The sequence below is a fragment of the Rhodamnia argentea genome, chromosome 2 (assembly GCF_020921035.1).
Source record: "Rhodamnia argentea isolate NSW1041297 chromosome 2, ASM2092103v1, whole genome shotgun sequence".
NCBI lineage: Eukaryota > Viridiplantae > Streptophyta > Magnoliopsida > Myrtales > Myrtaceae > Rhodamnia > Rhodamnia argentea.
The window spans coordinates 18,528,573-18,555,872 of record NC_063151.1 but is presented as its reverse complement, the minus strand read 5'-3'; the positions used below and the strand labels follow the sequence as shown (position 1 = coordinate 18,555,872).

General features: G+C 40.1%; 2 protein-coding genes, 2 non-coding genes and 1 pseudogene across 5 annotated transcripts; 4 read left to right on the top strand and 1 right to left on the bottom strand.

The window, feature by feature from the left end:
* The first annotated feature begins 7,791 nt into the window (after positions 1-7,791).
* Positions 7,792-10,072, top strand: LOC115747911. 2 transcript variants are annotated; one of them, XR_007197348.1, is made up of 8 exons: positions 7,792-8,019; positions 8,108-8,161; positions 8,262-8,393; positions 8,489-8,594; positions 8,712-8,753; positions 8,847-8,903; positions 8,986-9,681; positions 9,757-10,072. XR_007197348.1 is itself a non-coding variant. In XM_048273861.1 (7 exons), the coding sequence occupies exons 1-7, from the start codon at positions 7,874-7,876 to the stop codon at positions 9,577-9,579; spliced, it is 1,131 nt and encodes a 376-aa protein (XP_048129818.1). In that variant the 5' UTR covers positions 7,792-7,873; the 3' UTR covers positions 9,580-9,720. The 2 variants fall into 2 exon arrangements, 1 of the variants encoding a protein (XP_048129818.1); XM_048273861.1 differs by lacking the exon at positions 9,757-10,072 and having other exon boundaries at positions 8,986-9,720.
* Positions 10,073-10,706: 634 nt separating this feature from the next.
* On the bottom strand, positions 10,707-14,962 carry LOC115747909 (cysteine proteinase RD21A-like). Its single transcript, XM_030684236.2, is given in 6 exon segments — positions 10,707-11,105; positions 11,260-11,442; positions 11,444-11,713; positions 12,165-12,305; positions 12,399-12,634; positions 14,384-14,962. Coding segments are annotated over 6 exon segments (1,422 nt in total). The 5' UTR covers positions 14,883-14,962; the 3' UTR covers positions 10,707-11,012.
* Positions 14,963-21,240: 6,278 nt separating this feature from the next.
* On the top strand, positions 21,241-21,343 carry LOC115747939. Its single transcript, XR_004016175.1, has one exon. It is a non-coding gene; the product is annotated as a U6 spliceosomal RNA (small nuclear RNA).
* Positions 21,344-22,755: 1,412 nt separating this feature from the next.
* LOC115747940 lies at positions 22,756-22,838 on the top strand (annotated as a pseudogene).
* Positions 22,839-23,462: 624 nt separating this feature from the next.
* On the top strand, positions 23,463-23,565 carry LOC115747938. Its single transcript, XR_004016174.1, has one exon. It is a non-coding gene; the product is annotated as a U6 spliceosomal RNA (small nuclear RNA).
* Positions 23,566-27,300: the final 3,735 nt, after the last annotated feature.

Here is a 27,300-nt window from a genome sequence, read left to right as displayed (position 1 = left end):
CAGCGATGACGTGGCGCGATCAATGCCGACGTGGCACAACGCCGCATTCTCCGAAGATTGAGGAAGAAGAACCTTTGCTTGCGAACCTTTGTATTTTAGCGGATTACCCCTATTAGTGCATTATCTGTACTCATTATGCTAGTTATCGGAGGGTCTTAGGTGAGGGATGAGTCTCCATCCCTAGTTGAGTTGCTCCTACTCCATACCGACATTTCTTCTTGTCTCAGGAATTAGATATGATGTAACGGATTCTAGCCAATTGAAGGAGTCTATATTCTAATCTTTTTCCATTTTTTTATTTTTACCTTTTTTTTTTTTTATCTTCTTCCTCTAGCAGGCCGCGAAGCTCAGGGATTTGCCGGAGGCAAGGGATGATGAGGTTGACCTCTCAGGCTACTGGAAAAGCACGACCTTGACCGGCGAGGCCGGTCACGCCGTCACTAGATGGAGGTACCTCGCCCGCCCTTGGCCTCGGCGATCGGTTGGTGGAAGGAGGAAGAAAAAAAAGGATAAAGAAAAGAAAAAATAAAAAATTCAAAAAATAAAAAAATTCAAAAGTTATTATGGTTAATACCACGGAAAATCCCAAACCCGTACACCCGTGATAAATTTATCCCAAACTATTTTTTTGAGCACCAAAAACTCTAAATTGATACACTTGTGATAAATTTACTCCAAACTGGTATATTGTAATAAATTTACCCTATGTTAGTTTTCATTAAATCTAACCGTCAAATTGTTGAGTTGGATGACACGTGGCGGTTCATGGATGTACCAGTTTAGGGTTTTTACCCCATACTTGTCACATGTGTATCAATTTGGAGGGTTTTTATGATATTAACCCAGTTTAACCGAGGGTAAATTTATCACAAATGTACCAGTTTGAGATTTTTCATGGTAAAAATAATTAGTTTAGGATAAATTTATCACATATGTACTAGTTTGGAGTTTTTGGTGGTTAAAAAAATAGTATGGGGTAAATTTATCGCAAGTATACTAGTTTGGGGTTTTTGGTGATCTAAAAAATAGTTTGGGGTGAAACTGTCACAAGTGTACCAATTTGGGGTTTTTTGTGGTATTAACCCAAATTACAAATATAATATTAAAAATTGCCACTTCAGTTTCAATCACGTTACGTTAGCAATTTGCAGTGAAAATTGATAGGAAGGACTAAATCATCATAAATGCAAAAGGTTTAGGATTGAATTGGCACAAGATAATAGGTTTAGGGCTTTTTTGGTAATTTTCCCTAACTTGTACCAGTGTGAAAAAAAAAATACCCTCTGTCGCAAGCACAAGTTTGGGTTATTGGTGAGTGAAAAAAAAAAGTTTGGAATATGATAGTGGGCAAAGCTTAGAGCTTTTGTGGTAGACCAAGGGCATTTTTTGTCGCACCGATACAAGTTTAAATATCATGACACAAAAACAAAAAAAGTTTAAGGTATTAGCGTCACGGTGAATAGAATTTAGGGCTTTTGGTCCTAGATGGAAGGTATTTTTGTCACAAATTTGGGAGTTGTGGTAATATAGAAAAAGGCTTGTGTTATTGGTTTCGCGCAGTAGGTATATTAGGATTTAAAGAAATAATTTTCCTAAATGAAAACACCTCAAAAGTGTAAATGGGAAAGAAAAAAGGATTATAAATAGGAGGACGAATTTGAATTGAACCAAGTACCCATAAAATTAACCGCACCAAATCCCACTTCATCTGACAAAAAGAAAAAAATAATAATCCCACTTCATCCTTTCTTTTCTTTTCCCTTGGTCACCTCTTCCATTCAAACAAGATGATACCGGTAAAATCCCCTCTCTTTCCTCTCAATCCCTTCTCTTTTCCAATGACATTCTTGATTGGAGTAACCTTTCCTCTTTCAAAAATTGGTGGATTTATGTAAAGACAATGCACGAATAGGAGGACAAAATTATCCAAAAAATCCTAGGCCTATTATACATTGGCCAATTCAGTTCTATACCTTTAAATTGCGCCAATTCAGCTCTAAAGATTTCACCAATTTAGCTATAAACCTTTTAATTGTGCCAATTTAGTTATAAATATTTTGGCAAATTATCAATGTGATCATTCTAGCTAATTTTGACAGGAAATTATTGACATGGCGATCTAGTCAACGCCAATCATCCTTACGTGGCTTGCCCAATGCTAACATGGATAAATTTGTTTATTTATTTTCATAAAAAATTTTGAATTTATTATCGATATTTTTCTTCTTTTCTTTTCTTTTCTTTTCTTTTCTTCCCTCTTTCTTTTGCAAGGCTGGTGAGGTTGCCGACCACTGGCCGAGGCTCGGCGAGCTCCATTGGCCACTAGGCAAGGGGTCCATGGCCCTTGCCAAATCCATTGAAGACCGCGACACCCTTGTTGAGGCCCACGAGGGCCTAGGTAAGGGCTTGCAATGCCGTTAGTGGCCATAGTGAGGGTAGGTGAGCCCTTGCCTAAATTCTACGAGGGCTTGCCCAAAGGTCGACGGGGGTTGTTGGCCCTCGCCTAGTGGCCGGCGATGGCGCCAACCCTACGAAGGAAAAGAAAGAAGAAGGAACAAGGAAAGAAAAAAAAAATATCAATAAAAAATTCTGAGTTAGTCTCACCATGTAGGTAGCTAGCGCTAACTAGACTTCCACATTGGCAATTTCTAGTCAAATTAGCCTGAAGGACTATATTTGTTAAAATGTGCGGGATTAAATTGGCAAATTCTTGAAAGGTTTATAACTAAATTGACATAAGTGAAAAGTTTGAAAGTGAATTGACTGTCATACAATAGGTTTAAGATTAAATTGACACAATTAAAAAATTTATGATTGAGCTGGCGGTTGTACAATAAGTCTTAAGATTTTTGGACAATTTTCCTCGAGTAGGTGATCGTAAGCTACAAAAGTATTAACCCAAACAAACACTGTTAATCTCTATCGAAAATTGGAGAGCCACCATGTCGTAGTCGCCACTCTATTGCGGCCCCTCAATCACGGCGGTCTCTCTCTCTCACAACCGCCACTGAAACCCCAAGAATTCAACCGTCCGGCAGCTACCACCTTCGACCTCCGTTGATGGTAGTGCCAAGCTCCTGCTTGTCGATGGAGCAAACATTGCCGAGATCTGAACAAATTTGGCAGAGTAGCCTAGACCGATGGTGGATGGAGTTACTACGGTGGTATTAACAAGTCAAATGACCAATTAAGGACTAAAAATCAGGTTGGGGGAAATGACTCCTTCCAAATTTGAACCGAGCAATTCCGGATCTAATAGAATTGTCTAAGTCCAAATTGGGATTTAAGACCTCCCACGCACTCGAAGTTACTAAACAACACATGTAATAAATATATGCGTTCAAGATGTATTGTAATAGTTCTTGAACGATCCAACTTTACTCTTTAAAATCTATCCACATTTTAATTGCTCTTTTATCAATGCAAACACACGTTCACAAAACATGTTCATAAAACAATCTATTGAACAATTCAAAAAGTTGTTGCATACATGCTCGGTCAGATAAGCTATTCGACACTGATCGTCCCACTAACTTTACTCTCCTTTTCATAAGTAAGCCGAACGCCAGAAGAGCGCGATACCCAACCTTTACGTAGGCAAGCATCATGGAAGCCCACGAAAGAACGAAACCACATACGACGGGGCGAAAGATAATTATGAAATCGCACATGAGATTTCGGCATTGATACTATCTCGAAAATTAACAGCTAATCGTTTGGTCATGAAAGCTCATTGCACTACACACTTTGACTGTAATCTAGGATCTCTAACATCAACATAGGATATGTTGGGTGTGAAGTATAACCTCAAGATGTTCAGGGCAAGGCTTTCATTGGGCAAAAAGCACAATCCAACATGGTGCGCACGCACCTCTCGACCGGGTGGACATGTTGAGCGGTGCTATGGACCAAAGTCTTCCATGGCGCTCTATTAATTGCCAAAAGGATCGATAAGGACCGCCTTTCCTTCTTGTCGGAGAGGCCACGCCTCGTACACATTCCAATGATCTTTCGGAGTTTGTTTTACTTGTCTTTGACGCAAGATCCTTGTACTCTCTCTTTCTCTCTCTTCTATGATCAAGAACAACTTATTCATTGAAATTAAAACATGTTGGGTGAATCTCGTTGCCATGTTTGGTGCACCCAAAAATACTACGCCAATAAAATGTACGTCCGCAACCGGCTTTGTGGGTGAGGGAGTAACTGTGAGGGGGAGTTGTAATTAACCAATTTGAACCTAAAGTTGTTGTACAAACGCCAATTCGGTCCTAATTTTTTTTTTTAAATTTCACCAATTTAGTCCTCTTTTTTTTTTTGGCAAAACCTCAATGCAATCATTCCGGCCAATTTTCGTTACGTCAGCGATTTCCAGCTAAAATTGACATAAATAACTATATTGAAATTTCGCGCACGGGTTTAGGGCTGACCGGACAATTTCCCCGAGAGAGAGAGAGAGAGAGAGAGAGTGTGTGTGTATGTCTTTCGCTCCAATTATTCGATCATTGAAGTAATTTAGTCAATTAATCATGCGATGAAAAGTTGGTCCAACCGCTAAGAGCAATTAACTAGCTAGTTACTACGCGCCAAACCTATCTTGCTTTGTCAAACCCCCCAAAAAACAAGAGTCTTTCGTTAATGACTTTGCATGGATACATGAAGCATCAAAGGCAGATATCAATGTATGAAACAATAGGAGGAGGAGGGACCACGATGGACAGACAAGATTTTAGTGCTTTGTAAAAGCATGTAGCAAAAGCCAAATAGCAATACCAACTTCGAGGACCACTTGAGTAATTGAGAATTGAGGATGGGTTCCCATCTTGTGCCCTCAGCTAAGATTGTGTCGATTTTCTTCGTGCCCTACAATTTCCAGGGCAGCTAAGTGGAATGAATGTGTCAGTCAAGAATTCAACTGCACATTAACAGACCAAAAGAAAAGAAAAGGGAGAAATTCCACTATTTATCCACTTTTACTACATTTTTAATCCAATCCCTGTAGTTTTATTCTCGTTTAATCAAGTCATTTTACGTATACAAACATGTCTAATTCAATCTCTCCGGCACAAGATCTGGCCAAATCTAATCGATGTAGCCTTCACAGTATGAATGGACTAATTAATTAAATTACCTAGTCATGCACTATACTCAATTGGTTGTCAAGTGGGCAATATTTAACCGTACCAACACTTTGACATCTTTCGACGGCCGTGTTCGTTGGATTTGATCGAAATTTGTATGGAAGGAATTCGATTAGACATTTTGTTTAAGTAGAAGAACTTGATGGGAAAAATCAAAAGCACACAACCTTGATTTAAAAAGTAATGAAAGTACAAGGATGAAACTTGAGTGTGGTTAAAAAACACAACGCACATTTAATACCAATACCATCAAGAATCAATGATTCAACGTTTAGGGCTTCATTTATTTTTTGGAAAGTGAATGATTTGAAAAATATGTTCATAAAAATGATTGTTTATATCGCTTACAAAAATGTATGAATGATAAAAAAAATCATCGTCCACGAAAATAATCAGACATATATTTTTTACTATAATGAAATTATTTTTCATTGACTAATTATTTTAAGCTATACAAGCGATCATTTTTAGGAAAATATTTTTTGAATCATTCATTTCCTGCGAAACGCACGGAGCCTAGGTCACCAAATGGGGACGAATTTATACTTTGCACCCCCACTCAATTCTTTGTAGTGGTGATGAAATATTTTGTTTTTAGGATCTTTTGAGCAATGTGACCCTATTTTTGACCTTCAAATTGAGCTTAGCCTCCGTTAGAACTTTAAACAAAAAAATGTAGGTAAGTTATAATAATGAAGGCAAATTGCACTCACAAATTGATAACAGTTTATAAACAATCTTAGCATGTAACGTTGTCATAAAATAAAAAATCTATTGATTTATGTCAACTATGGACCCAAGAACTAGCAGGGTTGCCACCTTTGATACTCGACATATTCCATTAGTACATATATTTTCGTGTCTATGATATGTCCCAGACACAAATTTATGTTTCAACCCTCCAAGGTTAGGTTATTGCAAATTCTTGTCTCGTTCTTAAGTTATATTTCATGCTTCGTCTCGTCATTATCATCATCATCTGCCAATTTTCGACAAACGTCCTCTTTTTCGATATTGCGACTTCATCAACTGAAAATGATGTTGCAAATCAGGTAATCGCCCTTGCCTTTTTAAACGTATACAGCATTCCTTGCAAATCTCGATCAAAATTGGTGCAAGTATTTCTCCTACAAGATATGTGCTTATCGAGATGGCTTTCCAAAGACCTCGTCTGCCAAGATATTCGATTTCGAATTAGTAACCCGCGCAAGTTAATTCTTCATTTAGCAGAAGATTTTGGGTGAATGATCCTGTGTCCTAAGTGGATTTTGGACTATTTAAAAGGGTTGGCTCCAATCCTGTGGAGGAAATATTGCATGGTTGTCGCACGTCACGTGATCGCTCAATCACACCGCGCCGAACAGTGTAGGATCCTCTCTTGAAATATCAGGGGACCGTAGTTCAGTACAGCTAATATATATGCCTAGTAGACAGATAGAGCCGAGACATAGGCAGCTAATAAAAGAATTCATCCTCAATGGTTGGTGTAGTTCGTTGGGGAGTTTCCAAAGGTATTCTTCAGCGAGAAAATTATATGTCACCCGTCCTGATCTTATCAAATTGCTCACAAACTGCTCCGAGTCAGGGTCACCTGCTCATGCCAAATTCTTGGATTTCCTCGGCTTGCACGAGACTTGCAGCGTATTCCCTAAACTTTTAAGCAGTCGTGGCATTGCTTACTAAAGCTACATCACTATGTGAGAGAATGAATGAGCCAAACTTGGGGGGATGAGACACAGTACAAAGCTGAGGGGCAATTATTATGTGTGCGGATTTGGATCTTTTGCGCAAATAAGACATCCCTCCCTTCGCCGGGTCTTCAACTTTGCATTGGCCGGAAACAGAAATTTACGATCAATCATCATTTCATTGTCCTCTCCTTCTTAGCCCAATTTATTATTTTTTTCGACCCCTCGTATTTCGCCGCGCGTTACGCTCCAGTCCCCGGGCCTGAGGCCAATCGTTTTGCTTGAGTCCGGCTCCATGCGGAATCAATTGGTCCGTGTATTATGCTCGCCGAGATAACAACGTGGAAAATTGAATGTGACATCCCAATACTAAGTCAAGTGAGCTCTTTGAGTTCTGATTTTGAAAGAGCATACAGCGGACTAACATGTGAGATGATTCTTCAGATGGAGAAAGGGACATTTCCCAATCTGTTGACTGTTGTGAACCAACTGCTAACAATGGACGCCGGGGAAAGCGGGTTTACAAATCTCCATGGCAACATCGCACCATATCCTGATTCCGGGTTCAAACAGAACCGGGTCGACACACAATGACGCACACAAAGACACGCCGAAGCTTCGTCCGATGTCGTACTCAGGAATGGCCTCTGATCTAAGAACAGACAGATAGGAAATGGAGGTCCGGTCTGTCAATTGAGTGATGTACTTTCGTTGAACCCTGAACTCCCATTTGATTGAAAATGGAGGTACTGGTCAATGGTAACCGAGGTTAGTTGAAGTTCGGAGTGTGTTTCCAAACACTCGGTTTTAAGTGCATGAGGACATTATGTGAGATGATTTAGCCACTTCAGGTTCTTATTTGAAATAAAGTTTACTTTCGGCCCTCATTTGAAAAAATAAAAACATTTCAGGTCCTTATTTGAAATTTTTTCGTTTTCATTTTAAGGGAACAATAAAGGCAGAGTACAAGGTGAGCTCTCCAATTGTCGTACCTCCTCTCCCTCTCTCTCTCTCTCTCTCGGATACACTCACACGCGCAGAGTGAGAATGGATGGTGGACTTCCCATGCTGAATTGTCTGCTGCAGCACACCTTGAGGAGCATATGTTCATGTTCGTCGGATCCTTCTGATTCCTCCAAGTGGGTTTATGCTGTTTTTTGGAGGATCTTGCCTCGTAACTACCCTCCACCAAAGTAAAGATGCAGGCATTAATCATCACTTTTTCATCGCGTAAAGTCCGGTACATTTCCCTGTTTCTTGATCCATGTAGCTCTGTTGCAGGTGGGAGTTTGGAGGGGGTGCCATTGACAGAACCAAAGGGAACAAAAGAAATTGGTAACCATGATGCGGTTGAGTGACTCATGAATAAGAACTGAAAGACCCTCTTCTGATCTCCCGTCAGTTTTTGAGCTTTTTCATTTGGTTTCTGAATCAGGATTCTTGTTTGGGAAGACGGGTTCTGCGATTTCTGCGAGTGCGAGAAGGTGGGAGGTGGATACACGAAGGGAAGGTTTGGACCGGAGGTCTTCTTCAAAATGTCTCATGAGGTCTACAGTTATGGCGAAGGGTCGGGCTTTAGTCAAACTCCCCTCGCATTATCAGCTTCTTCCGTCTCCTTCTGGGGGGCAAGAAAGAATGATTTCTTTCCCCTTCTTGGTGCAGATTGGTTGGGAAAGTGGCAGCAGATAACAGCCACAGATGGGTGTGGAGAGACGCCGGCGAGAGTGATCCGAACTTCATCTCCTCCGGGAACATGTCAATTGAGCCTGTAAGACAAGTAACACGATTTCCCCTGTTTTAGACTAACCACAGTTGACGCAAGTCCCTGTTTCAATAGCTCACTTTCGGGCTTCATTTGTTTGAACTTTTACTTCCTACATTGCAGCAACCAAAGGCGTGGGAGGTTCAATTCAATACCGGCATTCAGGTCGGAGTTTCCCAGACTTGAAAAGCAAAACAAACCCGGTTTTTCTTTTTCATCTTTACTAATGCACCTCAAGCTAAATTGTTTGATTTGCAGACAATTGCCATTATTTCGGTACGAGAAGGCATAGTTCAGCTTGGATCATTGGATCAGGTCTCTTCCTCTATCTTCCTTCTATTTTTTTCATTTGCCTTTCCTCTCAATCACTGTCGAGTATGGTCATTGGTTTCTCCAGATAGCGGAAGATCTTAATTTGGTGATCAGCATACAGAGAAAATTCAGCTATCTCCAGAGCATTCCCGGCGTTTTCGCGATACAAAGGCCATACCTACCTTTCCAAGATCCCTACCTCCGCAAGTCCCATATCTCCATCACCGAACACCACGAGACATTTTACTTGGAGGATGAGAAATGCCAATTCATTGGCGCCAAAAGGTTGTTCGAGGAAGCACCGGATAGTTGGCCAGTCAAGTCGATCAATCTTGGTTGGAACACCCCGCAGTACGGTGTCCAAGGCCCATCCATGTGGCCAATCCCGCCCCTTCTGTCAAAGCTACCTCCCATGATCCCGGCTTATAACCCCATCGAACCTCCCGATCCAGCTATCAGTGACAGGAACAGCATCGGCAATGGGTGCCAGACAGCAAAAACGCATGAAAACCAAGTTCAGATTGGTGATGTGAAAGTGGAGCCTTCATGTCACCTGGATGCTATTAGTGAAGAAAAGCCAACGTCCCCAAACTGTGAGTTCAACGTGAAAGACCAGGTACTTGTCGGACTAGGATTTGAGCATGTTAGGGATGGAGAACAGTCGCCGAATCTTAATTAATTAGGAAAGCCGAAACGCCACATAATTATGAAGCAGACGTAGACAGAGCTCTTTCTGGCTCCGAGCGGCCGGTTGGTAGAACACCAGTAGTTATGCATCAGCTATCCATCTGTTCATAAAAATGAGAAGTACAGTTTCATATGATAAGCTCAGGCATTATGCACGTACGCTCTGTTTCTGCGAAGCCAAAATTATGCTCCTGATACGTACTGAAGGCTGCATATATTATGACAAACTTCGGAGCCTTAGCTCGAATTTAGCATCTATTTGTTCTGGATCACGGTCAGCTAATCTCGCGGCAGATCGTGCAGCATCCTCCGTCCACAGTTGAATCAAACAACTGGATTGGCCCAATTCCTTTTTGTTCCATCCCTATCGTTGTGGGAGTACATGACCTCCACCATTATGTGATGGTCCCCCTGAACATACTGATAGGAAAAGGACACAGCAAATTGTTCATTGGACGAAGTTGTGTGCAACATTTGAGCACTTGCCTGAGACATGCCGAATGGTCCCGATTCTCGACCACTTGATTTTGTTTTTACCCTCACGATTCATGTTTTGAAACAAAAGATGCAGCGTGATTAGGTCGGAAAATTACTTGTCCAAACTGGTGTCCAGTTCAGGAAGGCTAGAAATACCCTTCTCATACATGCTACAAAATCGGACCAAGTTACCTCTCCACTCCCCTTCGCAACATGATCTTCACAAGATCCCATCACATTGATCTCATGCATGTATGGGAGCAAAAATTAGCACCGTAGATAGGCTTTCTAAGAAGAAAGTCTCAGATCTGTCAATACATACAGGGTATAATAATCGACTATAGCAGCAAAGTTTACTCGCATCTCCTTAAGGATTTGGAAAGCAGGTATCGACTTAAAAAGAAAGGGCATGCTCTGCTTAAGAGTGCAGGTGGATCCTGAGACTGGCACACTCACTATCAGTAATGTATGCTTGTTTTCTCTTCAAGCACTTAATTTTGAATGCGCAATCTCTCTAAGAGTAGTTTCAACCAAGGGTTGCGATCCGCTCAAGATAGGCCAGAAAAGATTAAACGGAGTAAAGCTGCTTTCACGTCATACAATGAAATTAACCAACCAGAGAACAGAATAACCAGAGGCGTGGAGTGAAACAAAGCATTCAAATTCTATAGAAATAGGGAGTTACTCGAGAACCCCTTGCTGAATGAAGCCTGGATTTACAGAGGATGTTTCAGAAACTTGCAGCAGCAAAGTCTGTATCTCATGCCGCATAAAATAAGAAGTCTATTTACAGAACCGGTGGCTCAACATACGTTACGGACATTTTAAGAAAGGAGTTGTCTGGATCTGCAGTTTAATGCGAATGAGGAGGAGAACATGAGTTACTGCGATTTTCTCGACTCCCCTCAAGAATCTCCATCCACAGCTTACAAACTCAGAAGCCTTTTTTCACGCACTGCTCTTTCGTTCACCTCCAAAAGCCCAGTGAAATTTAGCAGGAGTACGCTTCAACGCCTTGACTCCTAGTGGATTGTCCTTGCTCTGTTGCACAAAAACAAATTAGAAAGAACACGAAGGATTTTGAATGAAGCTGGCACTTTTAAAGTAACTTCTATATGGTAAAGGTCAAGTCAGAGGCATCCGCAGATTCAGAAAGCCATTCATGATAAGATTGATTTGAGTCAGTTGTGCTTACCATCTGGCAGGTCCCAGCATTTACGTTGCAGACTGGGTAGTCATGAGGGCAGCAACTATAGTGATCGTCACAGCAGGTGGCTGACTCGAGAGGGCAGCAGCCCCAGGCAAAGCAGTAGTTTGCATACTCGTAGACGCAGCAGCAGGTGTTGCTCTCGGGACAAGAGTAGTAACTGTCGCAGACGGTCAGGGGGCTTCACTGGAGATGGTGGAGACGGGCCGGGATTGGGAGGATTTTGGCTCCTCTTGACAGGGTATGAGGACTCCATGGCTATACCACATTTGCCAGTGGGGGTACCAGCCACATTACGTGCCATTCTGATGTAACCTTCCTCTCCCCAGCTACTGCCCCATGAGTTCCTCACTATCCAGTAATCAACTCCATTTTCTGTGCCATATCCGACAGCCGCAACCCCATGATCCAGAGCTGTCCCACATTTTCCAGTAAATATACCCTGCGAAAGTTAAGAGGGCAAAGTTAGGGCCATAGCCTTTAAAGAATCATCTGCGCTTGCTCGAAGAAATTTGTGTTCAACAGTAACATCCCAAAGTAGCTCTCGCAATTTTAGAAGTAGAAGATTTTGTGACCGACATGCCCGGCATTCACAATAAAGCCCAAAGATCTACCTTTAGAAAACTTTAGTCCGTGTAGAACAACGAACAAAGGCTATTAGCCAGAAAAGTAATTACTCTGAAGAAGCTCATCAATTCCTCTATGTGACAATTTTTCAGGTAAGTATTATGGTTGACACTCAAGCTACAGATGAAATAGTTGAGATGTAGAGTGAAATTGCAAGCAACGCTCCTCCAAGTTGATGGATAACCCAAAGCTAAAGCTTATTATCATTCAACATGCATTTATTGATGGACCAACTAAGGTACTAGATGGTAAAACAGATATATTACCGAATCGTAAAACTGGAATTCCCGGCCTCCTGCTTCAATGGCCACGCTCACTGGTTGATTAGCAACAGCCTTTTGCAATGCTTTCTCATCATTTTCAGGAACATCTTCATAATCATCGATCGTCACGACCTTTGCATTCTTCTGCAAAATATAGCATAAAGGGATGACGTGTCATTACCTACGTGGTCATTACTCAGCCCATTCAATAATTAGATGATTAATTATGAGACTAACCCTGTATTGGTCACAACTGCTATCTACAGCTCTATACGGATAGTCTTCCTCAGTATCAATGCCTCCGTTATTGATAATAAATTCAAAGGCATAATCCATGAGTCCGCCATTACATCCTTCATTGTAGGATGTATCACAGTCCACAAGTTCCTGCTCGGACAGAGAGATCAAATCACCAGTCACAATCTTGTTTATCCCCTCCACAGCAGCAATTGTAGAGAACGCCCAGCAACTCCCTTCAATCAGAAATAAACACCAAATCAAGCAGGTATAGATAGAAGAATCTTAAGGCCGTATCCCAGTGAGTTTGCTGTTATATTCATCAATAAGATAGTACTTTATCAATGCCTCCAGGAGATGTGTCATCCTCTCATTAGATTCATATCTTGAGCGCACTACTTAGGTTTATAAAGGAGTATGGATCTTTAACTCATGGAGATCAATAAGAACCGAAAATATATACAGAGATTGCAGTTTTTCCCCAGGTTCTATTGGGAAGAACAGGAACTTTCTTCACGAGATATTTAATGAATTTAGCTTTGCCTCCACATTATCACTAGAATAGCTAACTTCTGGACACCCTTAATTTTTTGTATTTGGATCTCAAGTGCTAGTAGTTGTTTCTCAGCTTCACCACAGCCTTTCCTTCGTCAGTTTTTGCATTCAAGTGTGCTGGATAAGCTACACCTTCCCTCCACACTAGATTATCATTGTCAAAGTAACAGATATGAAGAAGGAGAACCAACACGACATCGAAACATGCTGCCAATTAATCTTATTAGAGATGATCATGTCCCAATAGATAAACACAATTACCCCTTGGAAACTGTCGCTTCAACGTTTGTCGTCTATGTTCGCTCATAAGCTTTTCGTTCATGGAATAAGTTCTGAATGACCTCATGCAAATGTACACCACTTAATAATTCAGACTTTAAGATGGGATTACTTGACATTGTTAAGGTTTGTCCAACATCACTTACTTATAGGTTGTTGTCATTAGCCTTGTCTACTTACATTTCTCCTCACCTAAAAGATAGCTGGATTATTAAACCATTAACAGACATTCTGCTAAAGAAATTTTTTGAGAACGAATTTAGTAACAGATGATGATTGCTTTGAGTTGAGGAATCTATTCAATAGATGTTTATCTGTACAAACATTTCAAAAGACTAATTCTTTTTGCCCATCATCCTTTTGCACTAATTGCTACAATTGCCTCAAACCAAATTTTTTAACACCGATTGAGTAAATTACCATTTTAAATTCAAATCAAGTAACAGTGACATCAGAGAAGCTTGTGCACGAATGGCATTTTATTTTTGGACCACTGGGGAATCACAAGTGCTTGATTCTCCTTATTTAATTTACAATTCGGCACATGTAGCGACAGCCCTGCTACATGAAGCAAAAGCCCTCGTGCGGTGATGTTTGAAGCAATGGAAATGACTTATCAAAAGTAGGAAAACTCAAGCTAGAGCAAAAAGATTTGCAGTAACAACGATATCTTCATATGCTTCTAAAGTTCTAGCAAAAAAGCAAACAAAAAGAATTTTTTTCTTCGGGTGCATCCACTCTTGCCAATTCATGCTATAATCGAAAAAGGTTTTTTACATGGCAGACGTGGTAGGTATCCAAAGATTGTAAAGGTCGACAACCATACACTCCGTCCAAAACGCTAGAGACAATGGTCTATATTTACGATAACGCAATATACACGATCAATAACAACAAGCAATTCCACATATAAATAACAGATGATAGATTATCACGAATGGACCATGTCGAAGTCTATAAACGGATGTAAAATCATGGGACCGACAAAGACAGAACGCAAACATGGAAATCAGTGCAAAACGAAGATAGCAACAATCAAACAAACGAAGGCGCGAAACTTCCTAACGAGCAAAAAGGGCAGGATCTTAACCAAAAAAATCAGAAGCAGTACAAACATCAAATCAAACCAAGAAAGAAAAAGAAGAACTCACCGCAGCTTCCCTGGTCCTTGACGTCGGCAACGGCACCTTCCTTCCTCCAATCGACGGACGCCGGCAGCTCCTCTCCGGCGGCCACAGCGTAGCGATCGCTGCGAGCCTTCCGGAGCCGCCGCCTCGACCGATCCATCTTGGCACCCAAGTACATGGACCGGTACTCCTCGTTGGTGAGATCGGCGAACCGGTTGAGGCCGACCTTGTAGGTCCGGCTCTCAGCGTTGTGGTCGTCGATGAACCTGAGGTTGTCCTTGAAGACCTGGAAGCGCTTCTCCTTCTCGCCCAGGGCGTTGTAGGCCTTGCCGTGCTTGGCCAACCAGCTCTCGTAGATCGCCAAAACCTCGCCGTCGGTCCTCCAGGAGGACCGGTCGCCGCCGTGGGCGCGGTCGTAGCTGACGATGGACATGTCGAGGGCGGACGCGACCGTCAGGAACAGGGCCAAGGCGAAGAGGAGGGCGGCCGCGGGGGGCGCCGACGATGGCGATTTGAGATCCATCTTTTGGCTCGGTGGTGTCCGATCGGAGAATCAGACGAGAGAGATTGGTAATGGAAGAAAGAGAGCGGAGAAGGATTGAGGTTTTATAGAAGGCGATGGAGAGAGATGGAGAGAGAATCGGAGAAATGGAGAAGAGACAGGGAGGCGAAATTGGAGAGAGAATATAGGCAATTTGTAATTTGTTGGAACGGGAGTGGACGAACGAGACTGAACGTGATTGGCCAGGGGAAAGACAGTGGACCCCACGGAAACTAGGGGCAGTAAATTTCACTCGCGATGGGGGGCGCGTGGGGGAGAAGCGCTGGCTGTTTTTGGCAGTAGACATTTGCTCTTTTACCCGTTGCCGTAATCTTCGAATATTTTTCTCCTATTCATAGTAGGCGTTCAAATTCGATTTGAAGACTACTTGAATTTTACTTCGATTTGATTTCCGATTCAAGTCGAGCTTGTGCTAGGAAAATATTACACAATCAAGTGGATTTGCAAGCATAACTGAAAAATTATACTTAATCACCGTTTTCTATATAGATAAATATGTAAGTACGATTTTTCAATCACACTATTGGGGGTGAACAAAAGAATCGGGGTCGAATCAAACTATTCGATTTTGGACGGTTCTCGATTCCTAAAAATTTAGACCTTGTGAATATCGGTCCGATTTCAAGTGTGGGCCCACCTACCCGGATCGGACTTATTATTTTAATTCTTATTATTTCAAATTTTCAAAACTAGAATTCACATTCTTTTTCTGTTCAGACTTTGTCACACTACACATTGTATTTTCACAGTTAGATCTATAAGCCCAAGTTCAAATTGGATTAAATTCAAGGGCACTTTTATTTGAAAGGTTCATGATAAAGGAAATTATTTTTCATTTAGTTGTTTTTCATTTGTTTTGTGGTTTAAGGTAAGTGATTTCCTTTTTTTTTTTTTTTAGAGGAAGTTGTGTTCCCCCAATCTAAAATTGCTTTTTTTCAATCCTTAGTAAACGTTTTCGGAAAATCGCTAAGTTTCCTGCCATGCAAACACCAAAAAGTGAGAAAATAATTTACTAACTTTATTTTTCTTTCAAACAAACAGACCTCAAGGCTCCATTTGTTTTACATAAGATGGATATATTCGGAAAACATTTTCTTAAAAATAATCGCTTACATCGATCAACGAAAAATATTTTCACAGAAGAAAATGGTGATAACTCAAAATGAAATTGACTTCCTTGGCATGCATCTTTGGTCCTTACTATCCCGAGGATCACATTGGAAAAGAATTGCCAAATATTTTTGTGTGCGATGAAAATATTTTTTATTTATTAATTTTTGTACCCAATACAAGCCATCATTTTTAAGCAAATATTCCACGGATCATTCATTTCTTCGCGAAACAAACGCCGTCCAAAGTTTTAGTTTACGATATATTAACCGATCAATTCACCTAAAATGTTCCCCTATTTCTTTTTATGGAAATTAATTTATTTTTATTTGTAAGGGGATTGCAGAAAAAGATTTTTTGTTTTTGGTAAGAATTCCGCGGAAAGGGTTTTACAGCGCATGCGATTGTGACAAACGACGTATCGAGGTAAAAAAAAATGTAAGAAACTCAAGTACGTGATGTTGGGTGGGGCCCACCAATCAAGAATTACTTTCGTGCTGGAACCGGTGATTTTGTCGCCAGTCGCTGTCGGAAAAACGAGACCGGAGTCGTTTTTTTTTTTGTTTTCTCAGCAAGTTCATGATTGGTCGGCTTCAAACCGTGCTACGGTATGAATCCTCCGAAAGGAATCAAATGAACTGCTGCCAGCCATCTCGATCGTTTGTCCCTTAAAATGCTAAGCAAGTAAATTAACCGACTAACCACCATCTTTTGTCCCGAAAAAAAGAAAGAAAGAAAGAAAGAAAATTCTCTAGGTCGTTGGCACAACAAATTGAAAAAAACAAGAAATTATTTTAGAGCGCTAATTGAGCCCCCACCATACAAGACTCCGTTTCGTTGCGAGAAAATAAATGATTTGGAGAACACTTTCCTAGAAATATTGCCTGTATTGCTTCCCGAAAATGATTGAACGGAAATATTTTCATCCTTCTCGAATCTATTTAGACATAAATTGTTTTTGATTATGAAAATATTTTTTGTGGGCTAATTATTTCAAGCGATACGAGAAATTACTTTTGCGAAGAATATTTTTTAAATCGTTCATTTTTCATAAAACAAACGGAGTCGGCCATAGCCTAGGGATGGCGAGGTCGGCCTCACCCAAGCCAGATCTAGGTGAGCGCCAACCAAGAGAGGAACTAGAGTCCAAAGTTAAACCCACATCCCTCTCACTCTTTGTGTTCCCAAATATCTCTAAAAGCTTCTTGCTTGTAATCACCGTCACGTTCGCGTACCTACAAAAATCTTGAGTACAAAGCCATGAACTCAATTTCAAGTCACTTTTGAACCCAATCCTCGCTCTTTGCCTTGGCGATGGTGAGCCTCGCCATCGCCACGGTTTGGTGAGGTTGGCCTTGCCATGGCTGGCCAACCTCGCTTAGGCCAAATCCGAGTGAGGTTGACCTCACCATGGTCAGGCAAGATTGACCTCACCCAGCATCGATGGCCGGTTGGAAGAAAGAGAAAGAAAGGGGAAAAAAAAAGGAAAGAGAAAGAAAGGACAAAAAAAAGAATAAAAAATTATTAAATTTTATTCACGTCAACGTTGATCGGCCAAAGTTAGTCGGATGCATTGAATTGGTAGAAATGAAAAAAATTTAAGACTGAATTGACACAAAAAATATTTAAGACTAAATTGACATAAAATGCAAAGGGTTTATGATCGAATTGAAAAAAAAAGTGCAAAATTGGGTCGTAAATGATTTACAACATACTAAGACTCAATCCACATCTATGACTCTCTATCCATTCTCTCTCGTTCTCATTCGAACTCGCGTTCACTCACCTCGGTTTGAGTATGAATTTTCTTAAATTAAATTAAATATTCAAGTGTTTTAATAATATAAATCGAATCGGATATATGTTTAATTAATCTAAGTCGGGCTGAATATGAATTGCTAAATTTGTGTGGCATGAAATCGAGTCAAAAGAAATGAAACGGGCCTATTTGGATCCAACCAATTTCAACGTGACTCCCGTTAACGACGACTTTATAAAAGCCATATATACACAAGGGTGGAAAAAACAAAGACAGCACATTACGGACAGAAACCACGCAATAGACAGCGCTGATATTGCATTGGGATTGTAGCCTTAGTGGCGGGGCCCCACGCGACGGATTCCCCATGAACCATTTTGGCATTATTGGCGCCATAATTATGGTTACCATCTTGATGAGGAAGGGACAATCCGATGATGGCCACTTGACCACGGCCCTTTTCATAATTGATTATTGGTGCCGTAGCTATTGTCACCATCTCGTAATTTAATCACGGGTTCCTCTCGAACGATCGCAACATCACATCGACGGTTAACCGGACGCTATTACACGTCAGTGATTCTTTACTTTGGTCCGTGAATTTTGAAGTATTATGCAAATAATAGAGGTTATGAAAATTTATATTGAGATTTCACGACGGTGATTCGGTCTTAGACAAAGTCAAAATGGGTCCGCTGCGTGATTTGAACCGAGTGATATGGTAAAAAGCAAAAGTGTATCTAGACAAATCGATAATTTTATATTCTTTGATATGTAAATAAGAAAGGCAAAAAAAAAAAAAAATGTAAAGCTAGATAGGACGCCGCGCCAGCTGTGTGGTATTAATAGGTCTTCATCCAATTTTTGACTCGTGAAGTGTCTTAGCATCTATTCATGTTATATTTGGTATTTGTTCCCTTCTGCTCGTCAACATGCTTCTCTTTTCAATAGGAAAAATGTCGCTCAAAATGAAACTATGGGGATGATGACAAGCCCCGATAAATCCGAGTGCGGCCATTCATTTGTGTCTCCTCTGTCGCTTTATACTCTTCATGTCGATACGTGCGCTAATTCACCTGTCGAAAGATTCTCGATGTATGAAAGTTGAAAGGCTTCTTTTTTTTCTTTCCAATGAACAGATTGGACGAGTCCGAGCCTACTATAGCCGGCGACATGTGCCGGCAAAGCCAATAAATTGACTTGAATCCGTCGTGATTGTTGAGCCTAACCTTGCTTAACAAAGAAAGAATATGTAAATTCTCATGAAAGAAACGCAATGTATTAAATTTGTGGAAAGTCAAAAGTCCTGTAACTTCGTATTCTAGCAAGAGAGTTGGAATCTCACACGTCTTGTTTAGTAAATAATATCTCTCGGAAGCATCGAGCCGTCGTTATCTTACGTCCGTCGGCTTACTCCGGGACGAAACAGAAGGACTGGCCAATTGCGAGAATTTCAACGTGTCCATAGTTTCTTGTCGTATTTCGCTTAGCAAAACCATTTTGTCTTGTCCTCTAAAAGTTACACGTATGATTCTTGAATAAGTCGCACGATATTTCTGTTCATCATGCGTCTAAAAGGTTGCATGTGCTTTCCGGGTCTCCCTCCAAATTTGGACTTGCTTTTGTCGAATTTGCATTTTCACATTGAGAGCACGTTCATTTCACGGAAAATTTAAAAAAAAAATTTAAATTTTTTTAAAAGAATAATTAATTACGTCGCTTAAAAAAAATTAGTCAACTTCAAATATTTTTCTCATCCACCACTGATTATTTTATTGGGTAATGAAAATGTTTTTCATCCATTCATTTTTGTAAGCGATAAAAGCGATCATCTTTCGAATTATTTTTCTAAAACTTGAGTTTTTTTGTGAAATAAATATTTCCTAAATAGTTGCTGAAGTCTTGTTTTCCATGACGAGGAATCAACCGGGTGGACTCGCATTTTCAAGTAATCTTGCTCTTTAGATGACATCCCTTTTCAAATATTTGAATTGCACACGGCATCAGCCTTCTAAGAAAGAAAAATTCTCACCGTTGATCGGAGACGGGCGGCGAACCGGCAATTGCGATGGCGTTGGGTGTTTTTTTTTTTTTTAATGTAGTTCAGTGATGGTAGGGATGTGGAATTGGAATACTCAAATACTAAAATTTCGCTGCTAGCACACCCAGTTCCGCGTATTGAGGAGCCCTGTACCGTACCATGTGAAATAATCCAATTTCACATTTTGGTTTCTCTGCGGACGTGAGAAATTGCAGACATTGGGAATCTCATTGCTTAACAAATCCAAATTCTGAGTTGAACTATAATTTTATAAACAACGTCAAGATTACTTTATTTGTTTGGGCTGTCAAAATGGGGCTAAATCGAGCCCATTAAAATCAGTCGGAAAAGCAAATCATAGCCCCGTCCAAGAGCCTTGACGTCTCGCCATTAACTAATCCAGTTGATTGCTCCATGATTACGGAACATCGGATATCACATGTTTCACCCCCACTTCGTCGTCAGATGGTAGTAGGATTAGCCTTTTCTGTACCAACAAGAGTTAATCTTCGTAACTCGGTGATAATAGTAATAGCCGTGTGCCTAATCGAGGCTCGAATATAGTCATTGAAGTAACTGGTTAAGCAGAAGTAGTGTCTGATCATATGGACGACATCCTCGACTTCTTTTTTTCCACTTAGATCTTTTAAACGGGATAGATCACATAAGGCGATCCATTTCAAATTGACCCATTTAACTCGTTTTGACTTTATTTACATAAAAACTGTCTTCGTGTTACCCCGATTGTCTCTCCCACTTCGCCTCCACCTCCCTCCCTCACCGCCCCGTCTCCTCCTTTGCTCCTCCCGCACTGTCTCTCCCGCCGTCTCTACGCCCGCTCTTGCTGCTGCTGCTTGATGATTTCTTTTCCCCATCTCTCCACCCACCACCCCAGAGACGCCGCCCCTGTCCACCCTCTTGTCCCCTCCTTGCCCCTCGTCTCCAATTCCTCCTCCTCCTCCTCCTCCACCATGTCGTCGCTGGCCTTTGCCTCAGGCTCGCCGGTCACCATGTCGTCGCTGCTGATCGTACCTTCAACCTCTCTTCCTCAAGGCCTGGGCCAATCTCACATCCTCCACTACTGTCTTTAGTGAGTTCTCTTCTGTGCTAGTGCAGGATTGTCTGGTCCTTGCAATTTCTTCTTCGCCTTCTCATATTTTTCCCTCATAAAAATGAGGCCAATCTTAATGTGACTGACATCTCCGACATCTTCGAGTAAACACAGAGAGCGGGAGAGAAACGATGCGTTTAATGTCTTTTGGTATTGCGAATGGGTGTTTATGTCAAACCCATGAGTGGGTGGGGAAAGAAGCCCAAAAGTTGGGGCAAGTCATCCCATCCTTATCCCACATCGAAAACTCATCACAGCTTTCCTTTCTATAAAAGCCAACCTATCAAGTGATTACATTGTCTCTTTGGAGACATCCGATAAAATTGGAACGATACAGAGAAGATTAGCATGGCCCCTGCGCAAGGATGACACGCACAAATCGAGAAATGGTCCAAATTTTTTTGCTTATTTTCGCAACATTACTTTCTCAGTTTTTTTTTTTTTTGACAAAATTGAAGAGTTCAAGACTGAATTGACTGCCGTACAATAATTTTAAGACTTTTTGGGTAATGTTCCCTTCAAAATTATAGTATGATTTCAAGAAATCTACGTCCACGTTCTCACAAAAGAACGAATTTACTTCCTCATACTGTAATGAAGGAGCTACCGCGTCAAAACTACCATAATTCCCATCTTTTGCCGTGCATTACTTGATTACGTCATATGGTCATATACTCATATTGATTCCTACGAACCCAATGAACTAATGTGGCTTCAGATTTTTATCACGCGGAATTAACTATAATCTCTCTCTGTCTCTCTATTGCTATATATAGATTCAATTTTTGGCAAATTAACCATGATATTCCTCAATTTGATCCCAATTTAGAACGCTAAGCGTAGGTATTATTTGTTGGTTTTGTCCAATTTGGCATGGACATACGTGGAGGTCGAGTTACATTCATCTCTCCATCAACAAAGTGTTTCCATAGTTTCCCGATATGATATTAAATTGACATAATTATCAAAAAAGTCAAAAACTCAGTCCTTCTAGCCAATCAAGGTCGGAAATCGCCGACATGAACGGCGGTTGTTCTACGTGGTACAGTCGGTGCTAATATGGTTTTCCAAATTTGTTTCTTTTTAATTTTTAAAATTTATTTTTAAAAAATTAAAAAATGCAAAAATTATCCACGCTAGCCCCGACTATATATGTCACGTAGGATGACCGTTATCCATGTTAGTACTTTCTACCCAAAATTGGATGGAAGGATTACGTTATAAAATCGTTAAAAGACTTAAGACTAAATTGAAAAAATTATTAATTAGTTGGCATATACACAATAGGTATAGAACTGGTTTTTGTAATTTCCCCACATTAGGTCCATTTAGATGGAAAATGTGTTAATTTCTTCCTTTCAAATTAGTTGTTAAGTTCCCCCAAACCAAAAAAAAAATAGTTGCTAAGAGAAAGCCCAAACAGATAAAATGAAAAAAATAGAAATTAGTTGTTAAGAACAGCATGATGTAATAACACAAAGAAAGCCCAAAAAGATAAAATGAAAGGGCTCTATATCTACATGCAACAAATAACAGTCAATAGTGAGTCGTTGACCATTGGTCAAGCACATTGCTGTGGTTGTGGCAATGCAATCGATGCTGATGAGAATAATCTAATGTGCTCGACACATTTTATTAGAGAGAATGCACCTGACATCTTTTTTGTTTTGATTTTTCGAGTGGAAGTTTATGCCCGGAAGGAAAGTAATCCAAACAGGAGATAAGCTCCCGGGCAAGTCATCCCATCCTTATCCCACGTCAGAAACTCGCGATAGCTTTCTTCTTTATAAAAGCTAACATGTCTGGTGATAAAGTTTTCTCTTCGGAAACATCGAATAAAATTGGAATGATAGAGAAGATTAGCATGGCTCTATTCGAGAAATGATCCAAATTTCTCGATTATGTAATGGGTTTAGTGGAAAGATCTGCAATTGGACATAAGAATGGTGAACCTGACGTGAAGCAGCTTGAATCTCTTTTTTCTTTGGAAACAACAACTGGGTTTACTATCACAGTGAACCCACTACGCAAGACCAGCGTTCGAGGGCCATGGCTCCGCCCGTCCTGTTGAACGGCTGCTCACCTCATTGACATGTTTCTCCGTTCGTGGCCACGGCCTTTGCCTCGGGCTCGCCTGTCCCCATGTCGTTGCGGCTGCCCGAACCTTCAACCTCTCTTCCTCAAGGCCCGGGCCGATCTCACATCCTCCATTACTGTCTTTAGCGAGTTCTCTTCTGTGCTAGTGCCGGATTGTCTGGTACTAGCAATTTCTTCTTGGCCTTCTCATAAAAACGAGGCCAATCTTTAACGAGACTGACATCTTCGAGTAGACAGAGTGGGAGAGAGACGCTGCGTTTAATGTCTTTTGGTTTTTCGAATGGGTGTTTATGTCAATTCCATGAGTGGGTGGGACGGAAAGTAACTCAAAAGAGCAGGGCGGACCATCCCATCCTTATCCCACATCGAAAACTCATCACACCTTTCTTCTCTATAAAACCCAACATATCAAGTGATAAAGTTGTCTCTTCGGAGACATCCGATAAAATTGGAACGATACAGAGAAGATTAGCATGGCCCCTGCGCAAGGATGACACGCACAAATCGAGAAATGGTCCAAATTTTTTTTGCTTATTTTTTTTGCAACATTACTTTCAATTTCTTTTTTGTATCTTATTTTCGCAACATTACTTTCTTTAGTTAGTTCTCTTATTTGCGAATTAATAAACTAATTACATGGTTAACATGAAAACTTTAGTCATTAAGATAAACTATCCTGGAAATTTATTACGGGTTCGGACGAAATAATGCCAATTTCCTTTTCCAATTCATTTACCTGAGAAAGTGTGGGAGTATTCGTTTTTCCTTAAACATTCAAGAAAGACTCCACAGGAAATGCAGTTAGCTCTAACATGGATTGTGAATCATTATATAATCTGGGATAAAGGACGCACTTTTATGCACTTATAGGTGCAACAGTCATATCAAAATCTGGGATAATTGCCAAAAATGACCTAAATTTATTTTATTTAGTCAATTTAGATCTAAACATTTTGACGATTTATCAATTTAGTCCAATATAATAAGATCGGCGCGGACATAGATGGTTTTTATATTTTTATCCTTTTCTTTTTTTTTTCTTTATTTCCCTCCACAATTCGCCGGACCTCGGAGACAGCTGGCGAAGGTCTCCGACCAATGGTGAGGGCAGCCCTTGTTGGCTGAGGGGGGGTAGGCAACCCCCTCATCGACCTCTGACAAGGGGCCCACTTGTTGACCTCTGCAAAGGCATGGAGGCCCTCGATTGTGACCGGCGAGGTCGCAATGAGCACAACGAACTGATGTGACCGGCATTGCATTGTATGGTCATGTTGATTCCCGAAATAATGTGGTTTTAGACTTATATGATGCAAAATTAACCATAATCACACGCGCTCTCTCTCTCTCTTCTGATGGTCCATAGATACAATTTTTGGTAAATTAACCATGATATTCCTCTTTGACCAAAAAGAAGAAGAAGAAAAACCATGATATTCCTCAATTTGGCATTATTGATTTTGGCCAATTTGGCATTGTGCAATACTTTGGCCCAACTTTAATTAGTTTTGGTTTTACACACTCTCTCCAAGCTATCCATTTCCCCCACCTGCTCACCGGATCCCAATCGGAATCACCAGAAATTTTTCAGACACTACAAAATCAGCAACCGAGATTGACCTTAGCTCTGCAGCCATAAGATACTGAATCCATATTAGCCCACAATGCATCACTCCATATGCTCAACACGCAAGTCTTTCACACACACACACAGAGGCAAATGACCAAGAAGGATGACTTACGAAGGATGACCAACGTTTAGGTCATGATTTCAGGTCAAAATTGGACAAAAGGACTGCTAAATTATCAAAAGGTTTAGGACTAAATTGATCAAATTAAAAAAATTTAAGACTAAATTGACGTCCGTATTATTAGTTTAGTACTTTTTTTTGTTGGTGATTTCTCCATATGAGGTCCAATTAGATGGAAAACGAGTTAATTTATTCCTTTCAAATTACTTATCAAGAACAGCACGATACAACATGAAAATGCCCAAAAAGATTAAGTGGAAGGGCTCTACCGGCACATGCATCGAATGATTGTCAATAATTAGTCGTTGACCAATTGGTCAAGCACAATTCTGTGGCTGTGGCAATGCAATCGATGCTGAAGCCTGAAAGATGAGTTGTTTCGCTCTCCCACTCATAATTCGTACGTAGTGCTAGTGCTGGTGCTGGTGCTAGTGCGGGGGGTGGTGCTGGTGCTGGATTGTCTGGTACATGCAATTTTCTTCTTCGCCTCCTTGTAATTTCTTATTCCAAAAAAACAAATGATGATGTGACTAATCTAACGTTATCGACATATTTTAAATAGAGAGAATGTGTTTTATGTCCTTTTTGCTTTTATTTTTCATGTGGATGTTCGCGTTCGGACGGAAAGTAATCCTTACGGGAGAAAAGCTGGATAAGTTGTCCTATTGTTAACCCACATCGAAAACTCACGACAGCTTTCTTCTTTACCAACGTGTCAAATGATAAATTGTCTCTTCGGAAACATTTCATAAAATTGGAACGATACAGAAAAGAGAGACATGGTCTAAATTTTTTTCCCTTTTACCCATCATCGGGCAAGGGTTTTTTTTTTTCTTTATATACACCCTTCGATTTTTCTGCCAACCTAAGATAACTTAACGATATATTTACCCTCATCTAAGTTTTCAAACATTGACACGAACCAACATCAAATATAAATCCTTAAACATTCATAAAATTGAAACAATACAAAAAGAGAGACATTTTTTTTTTTTTTTTTTTTTTTTTTTAGTTTTTTTTTTTTTTTTTTTTTACCCCTTTTATTTTTCTCCAAAATCAGATAACTCCGAATGTACCAAACATCTAATTTCAAACATCAAACAAAAAATCAGAACGTGTCCAAACAAAAAAAAAAAGGACAAAAAAAAAATTGCCAAACGCCTTCTTAGTCTGTACAGACATTACCATCATACCATGTAATGGTTTCATTGGAAAGACCTACAACTGGACATAAGTTTTGAATCTTTTACCAATAAGAATCATAAGTCACTGCAAAATCATTCAAGTTCAATGACCAAAGGATTGCCTCCGATACCAATCATACATCCACCAATGGTGGTACGTCAAAAGTGATCAATGTGTGTGCTTCGTAAGTCAGGATGGCGGCTTGTTTTGAATAGGCCGCTCGAGTAAGAAGCAAACCCCAGTCGTATATATATCTAGAAACACGATGACACTCGCAATTGTTGTACTGGTGACAAGTGCAGATCCAGACCCCAAGCTCTATGAAAGGGGGTGTCAACGGGTCGGGTATTATGTGCCATCCATCCCACCAATTTTACGGTAAAATTTGAAGGAAGCTAATAGAGGGTAATTGTGTCATGATTATATCGATTTTTGATTTTTGATAATCCGAAAATTAGTTTTGAGTAAATTTATTGCAGGTGTATCGATTTGAGAATTTTAGTGACCCAAAAGTAAGTTTGTAATAAATTTTTCATAACTATACAATTTTAGGGTTTTTCGTGGTATTAACCTTACTTATCACAATCAAACTCGAGTGTCGGGTTCCTCAAAAATACCGTGCCCAAAGACTTTCATGTCTATATTTTATAGGACGAACGATTCTACTAGCATGACGGCCACCATTATTAGAAGTAATGAGGGCATAAGCATGAAAATTAAAGCTTCTATAAATACGGATGACCCCCAATAAATAGAAACTCATTGCCCATGGATAAAGGAAATCCCTTTCAACACCGCAACTTGTAATTGAGAGAAAACAACAACTGCCTAAGCTTTATTTGTTTCGCTAAAAATGATTTGAAAAATATGTTATTAAAAGTTATAGCTTATATCGGTTAAGTAAATATGAATGAAAAAATATTTACATCATCCATAAAATTTATTTTTCATTGGCTAATTATTTCAAACAATACAAGCAATTATTCTTAGGAATATGTTTTCTAAATTATTTATTTTTCTCGAAACAAACGAAGTCCCGATTAGAGATGAGCATTGGTCCAGGATAGAATCGAGAACTAGACCGAATTGGCCATAGGAACTAGTCCGGTTCTAGATTTCCATGGTTACCAGTCCAATTTTTGGTTCCAAAAAAGCATAATCACTATTGTGCAATTTGTTTCCCGGTTCCTGGGTAAGAATTGAATTTGGAATCAAGGAATTGGACCAAGAATCGATAAAATAGAAATTATATATTTTAAGTGATGTATATAACTCTTTTTTATATATGGATTGACTTAAAGAAGAGATTATCATCGGCAAATAGATTT